The sequence below is a fragment of the Vollenhovia emeryi genome, unplaced genomic scaffold (genome assembly GCF_000949405.1).
Source record: "Vollenhovia emeryi isolate VEMERY1.0 unplaced genomic scaffold, V.emery_V1.0 DF940877.1, whole genome shotgun sequence".
In the NCBI taxonomy this organism is placed as follows: Eukaryota; Metazoa; Arthropoda; class Insecta; order Hymenoptera; family Formicidae; genus Vollenhovia; species Vollenhovia emeryi.
The window spans coordinates 980-6854 of record NW_011965489.1 but is presented as its reverse complement, the minus strand read 5'-3'; the positions used below and the strand labels follow the sequence as shown (position 1 = coordinate 6854).

The window sequence follows — 5875 nt, the reverse complement described above, 5'->3', positions numbered from 1 at the left end:
CTTTTAAAACCGTATAACTTTTGTCTGAAACATTTTTCTGTATCTCCTATATTTGTCGAGATATTTCGCCGGTCCGGTACTTTTTCCCCACCCTGTATATCGCACGCAGGTCTTCTCATTCTATGGAGAAGCAGTTTCAATCGGCAAGAGACAGAGTTTTCCGATCGGACGAGTATATTCTGACGAGGCGGTCTTAACCGTAACGACGCGAATCAGCCCGTCGGGGCCCGGATGAGCTTTTGCTATGCGACCAAATTCCCATTTGCAGGGGGGCAAATTCGGATTGCGCAAAAGCACAAGGCGTCCGACTGGAAGAGGATTTTCAGCCTTGCGCCACTTACGGCGTTGTTGAAGCGTGTTTATGTAATCGTTGGTCCAGAGAGACCAGAACCGTTCGGTCAGGTGGCGGACGAGTTGCCACCGTGATAACCGATTCTCAGACAGATGGAGCACCGAGGGCTCCGGAGGAGTGATGAGAGAAGATCCGATAAGGAAATGACCCGGAGTAAGAACTTGATAGTCATCGACTGAGTCGGAGAGGGGAGCGAGCGGGCGCGAATTGAGGCAAGCCTCGATTTTGCAAAGGAGCGTGGTGAGCTCTTCGAAGGTGAGGGTATGACTACCTAGCACGCGACGTAGATGATGTTTCATACTGCGGACGCCGGCTTCCCATATACCTCCGAAATGAGGTGCAGAGGGGGGGATGAAATGCCAGGAGATGTGATCGGACGCAGTTTGATGTTGAAATGAAGCGTCGCGAAGGGCGGCTCGGTACGCGATGGTTAACTCTTTCTCAGCGCCAACAAAAGTAGTGCCGTTATCGGAGTAAACCGTCTGCGGAAGTCCACGCCGAGATGTAAATCGCGTAAAGGCCCCCAAGAACGCGGAGGCGGAATAATCGCTAACGAGTTCCAAGTGGATGGCCCTCGTGGAGAGACACACGAACAGGGCAACGTAGGCTTTACGTGAGGTGACTCCCCGGCCGGCGGATGCGCGCACGTGAAGCGGGCCAGCGTAATCAACGCCGCAGTGCGAGAAACTTCGAGGGGGTGGGGAAACACGAACAGCAGGAAGATTCCCCATAAGTTGGGTCGGGATTGAGGCGCGTTCGCGGACACAAACCACACATCGATGGATGACGGATTTAATGAGGCTTCGCGCTCGAATGATCCAGTATTCGGAGCGAAGGGCGGTGAGTGTTAACTGCAGCCCCCCGTGCAGCGTGCGAATGTGAGCTCGCTGGGCTAAGAGCGTCACTATCGGATGCGATGCAAGGATGATAGGGTGTCGAACGTCGTAGGGGAGAGGAGCTTGTTGAAGCCGTCCCCCCACGCGTAAAACGCCGTGCTTGTCGACGAATGGAGTGAGGGACGAGATTGGGCTACCCGACGCGACGGGACGGCCGGCGGAAAGCGCTCTGAGTTCTGCAGGGAAAAGAGTCGCTTGAATGTATTTAAGCCAAAAGATCTTGGCGGTATAGCATTCGTCGGCGCGAAGCGGAGCGGCGGTTGATGAGGATCGGGTAGACTCCCGGTTCCGTCGGCGACATGCGTCAATAAAGCGATAGAGATACGCGGTAACGTTGACGAGTTTGGACCACGAGGAGAATCTGACGGCGAGATCCCATTGCGTTGCAGTCCCCTGCGAATGGAGCGAGACAACTTTCTCTTCCAACGGAGAGGAGGGAATGTAAGAAGTCGGCTCCGGTGGCCACTCTTCGCGAGCGGAGGCTAACCAAGGTGGGCCGTGCCACCACAGTGGATGAGAGAGTAATTCGTCGCCGGGGATACCGCGAGACGCACAGTCTGCAGGATTGCTTGACGTGGGGACGTAGCTCCACAAGGCATCCATCATATTTGTTTGAACGGCGTGAACGCGGTTTGCCACGAAGGTGGCCCAGCGAGAGGGATGAGACCGTAACCACGTGAGCACGATCATGGAGTCCGTCCAACAGAAACAGGATGCGGATTCCAGATGAAGCGAAGTTCGAATGAACTTCATGAGCCGAGACAGAAGGACCGCGGCGGCAAGCTCGAGGCGCGGGACAGTAAGAGGAGAGATCGGAGCGACCTTCGATTTACTGGCGAGTAGCGAGATGTGCGAGACATTGAGCGGAGAGGTGACCTTGAGGTAGACGACGGCAGCGTACGCCATCGTGGATGCGTCGGAGAACCCGTGCAGTTCGACGGCTGAATGTGGCTGGACTCCAGTCCACCGAGGGAGAGTCACCTCATTCAGATGTGTAAGCTTCGCATAAATAGTTTGCCATTGAGAGCTGAGGATACCGGATACCTCGGTATCCCAATCGAGCTTGGAGCACCACAACCGCTGCATGAAGATCTTGGCGGAGGTCGTGACAGGAGTCACCCACCCGAGAGGATCGTACAATCGAGCAATGGTCGACAGAATTGAGCGTTTACTCCGAGGAACCGAGCGATCTAGACAAACTCTGAATTGAAAGAGATCCCGAGAGGGATTCCAGACGATGCCCAAGATCTTAACTTGTTCATCGCTAGCGATGGCTTTGCTGCAAGCGAGACCGTGATTCGAGGGATTGATGTCGTCCAATAGGGAGGAAGAATTACTCGCCCACTTGCGTAATTCGAAGAGCCCGCGTCCGAGTAGAGATATCAATTGATCACGAGTTTGTTTCAGCGACGCGATATCGTTATCGCCGAAGAGCACATCATCAACATAAATGTGGCGCTGAAGGATGGGCACAGCCCGTGGAAAGCGATGGCCTTCGTCGGTGACGAGACGTTGGATAACGCGAAGCGCGAGAAACGGGGCGCAGGTCATACCGTAGGTCAGGGGTGGGCAAAATGCTGCCCGCGGGCAACGGGCGCCCGCGGGCGCCCGCGGGCATGCCCGCGGGCATGCCCCCACTCCAATCATCGCCCCACCACGTCTCAATCATATTCGGAACTATACTTCTAAAGCGCGACGTTCTTTCCCACTTGCCGAAACTGTCTCCCCACTCTTGCCGAAACTGTCTCCCCACTCTTGCCCGACACGCACAGCTATTGCCCGCGGGCAAACGGGCGCCCGCGGGCAGTGAAAATTGCCCAGGCCTGCCGTAGGTGACCGTCAGTAGTTGATAACTCGAGGACGCGGTAGAGGATTCAGGCTGCCAGATGATCCGCTGATAATCGCGGTCCCTTGGATCGATCAAAATTTGCCGGTACATTTTGGCGATGTCGGCGATGTAAACGTATCGGTGTTGACGCCACTGTAAAATAATAGCCGGGAGATCCGATTGTAATTTCGGACCGGCGTGCAAATGATCGTTCAGAGAGGTGCCGTTGGACGTATGACTAGAGGCGTTGAAGACGACTCGGAGACGCGAGGTAACGCTATCAGCGCGAAACACCGGATGATGCGGGATGTAAACGGTCTGACTTGAGGGCGTACTCGCCTCGAATACTCAACGCATGTGACCGAGCTCTTCATATTCACGCATAAATTTGTGATATTCGTCGCGAGTCGCGGGTTGAGAAGAAAGGCGTCTTGAAAGGGCCTTGAACTGACGCTCAGCGATAGGCCGAGAGGATCCGATGTCAAGCGGCGGCGGGGATTTAAAGGGTAATCGCACCATATATTGTCCGTTTGCCGCGCGAGAATGGGTGGCGAGAAAGTGTTCCTCGCACTGTTGATCGCATGGAGAGAGAAGACCGAATTGAGGAAGTTCCTCGGTAATCCAGAATTTCTGAATACTCTCGCTGAGAGAATTTAGCGAGGTGCAGTGAGTTGTGACATGGAGGGCAGTTCGATGAGAGGAACGCTCCGTAGTGAGGGGGCCAGAAATGATCCAGCCAAAAATGGTATTTTGAGCCATCGGCTGATTTGCCTTGCCGGCTCGAACGCCGTCGCGAATGATTGCGCTGAACAGATCAGCGCCGATGATCATATGAATTGACTCGGAACTTGTCGGATCCGAATCAGCCCATGTTATGTGAGACAGATAATCGAAGGATGAGATGTCGGACGTCTGCTTGGGGACGTACGACGTCAACGACGGGAGAATGAGGGCCGTCGTGGTAAGCGACGGCGTATCCGACGTGGTCGGCGAAACGGAGACAGCGGCTGCGTGGCGGACCATCCTCACTTGAGCGCCGCCAACAGCTGAAACTGACACGGGCATCCGAATTCGCTTGGCGCGCAGAGATTGCGCCAAGGACTCAGAGATAAAGGTAGCTTCAGAGCCCTGATCCATGAGCGCCCGGACCACGGAAGCGCGACCGGAATCGGAGGTAACCTTTACGTGAGCGGTAGCTAGAAGGACCTGATATCGCGTACGGGGAATCGCGGAAGCGAGGTGCGAGTTAATTTCGACGGGAGTCGCCGGAGGATCGACTGGAGCTTTCTCCAATGACGGTTTTGCGGCAGGGAGTCCAGAATCCGAATCAAGGTGAAGCATCGTATGATGTTTCTTGCTACACGAGCGACACGAATATTGACTTTTGCACTCGGTAACCAAATGAGAGGCACTTAAACAATTGAAGCAGCGCTTGAATTGCTTGACGGTATTGCGACGTTGAGTCGGATTCTGGGCAATAAACTTGGCACAAGCGCTTAAGTAATGTCGCGCTTGGCATAGCGGACAAGTTATCGTACCGGACGCAGATGCAGTCGCAACATGTACGCGAGACGCGGTCGCGGGTTTAGGCGATTTAACGACCGAATTGGAGGCGCACTCCTCCAGCGCGCGGATCCGATTCGTAAGAAACCGATTTAATTCGTCATACGAAGGCGGAGTGTCGGAGTCGCTTGTCTTAAGATTCCACGCCTTCCGAGTGGCGGGATCTAACTTCTGAGTGAGTGAGTGCACGAGGAAATCGTCCCAAAGATTACTGGTAGATCGACCGAGATTCTTAAGTGAACTGACCGAAATCTGATAATTATCGCAAAGAAGTTGCAAATCCGACGCCGACTCTTTAGCGAGGGCCGACAATCCGAAGAGCGCAGAAAAGTGAGACGCGATAAGCCTTCGTTTGTTGTCGAATCGCGTGCACAATGTAGTCCATGCTAGTTTAAAATTGTCTGCGGTGCTGGGAATATCACGAAGGCAAGCGAGCGCGCGTCCCTTCAGCGAGGATGAAAGATAATGCATGCGCGCGAAATCCCGCAGCGACGGGTTATTGATGATAAGAGAAGAGAACCGATCGCGGAACGTTTCCCACTCCGAATATGTCCCATCGAACGGCGGTAACTGAATTTTAGGCATATGCGACTGAGACAACGACGGTACTTCCGCAGGCAGCGAGCCCGACGAGGAAGAATTAAGAGACTGATTTTGATTTACGACAGGTTCCAATTCTTCGAGACACTCCGCAAAATGTTCCCAGGTAGCGTTGTAAACGTCCTCAGTGGCCTCGAAGTAGTTATCCAGGAAGTACTCCATAGATGTCTTGTCCTTCGTCGCAACAGTCGTCGAAAGAAAAGCGTGCCCGCTTTGGTACTGCGTCCAATTCTCCTTAAGCGACGCGATCCGAGTACGAATCTTCGCCGCGGTGAGGTTCGCTTTTCCGACTTTCTTAAAGTTCTCCAGCGCTCGTTCGATTGAGCGCTGTAACGTGAGCTGCTTTGTGAGTGATTCCGACATGGCAGCGAGTTGTCACAGATCCGGAGAATAACCACACGTTATCCGACACTCTCTATCACGATCCGGCTCGAAGGACCAGCTATGTTCGCGATAACCCGAAGCCGATTGAAGTATCGGAGCGTGACCACCGGAACTCGCCCAGCGCTGAGCGACGGACAGAGAGGTACGGAGAATGAGGTCTCCTTGTCGGAGACCGGGAACTGGACAGTGTCGGGCAAAGATCGGATTAAAGGAAAGTCACCGAATTAGACCGAACACACAAAAAAAACCTTT

General features: G+C 54.0%; 2 protein-coding genes across 2 annotated transcripts; both read right to left on the bottom strand.

The window, feature by feature from the left end:
* Nucleotides 1–120: 120 nt before the first annotated feature.
* LOC105555679 lies at nt 121–2799 on the bottom strand. Its single transcript, XM_012002705.1, has one exon. The coding sequence runs from the start codon at nt 2797–2799 to the stop codon at nt 121–123; it is 2679 nt and encodes an 892-aa protein (XP_011858095.1).
* Nucleotides 2800–3424: 625 nt separating this feature from the next.
* Nucleotides 3425–5602, bottom strand: LOC105555678. The gene has a single exon (XM_012002704.1). The coding sequence runs from the start codon at nt 5600–5602 to the stop codon at nt 3425–3427; it is 2178 nt and encodes a 725-aa protein (XP_011858094.1).
* Between the last annotated feature and the right edge of the window lie 273 nt (nt 5603–5875).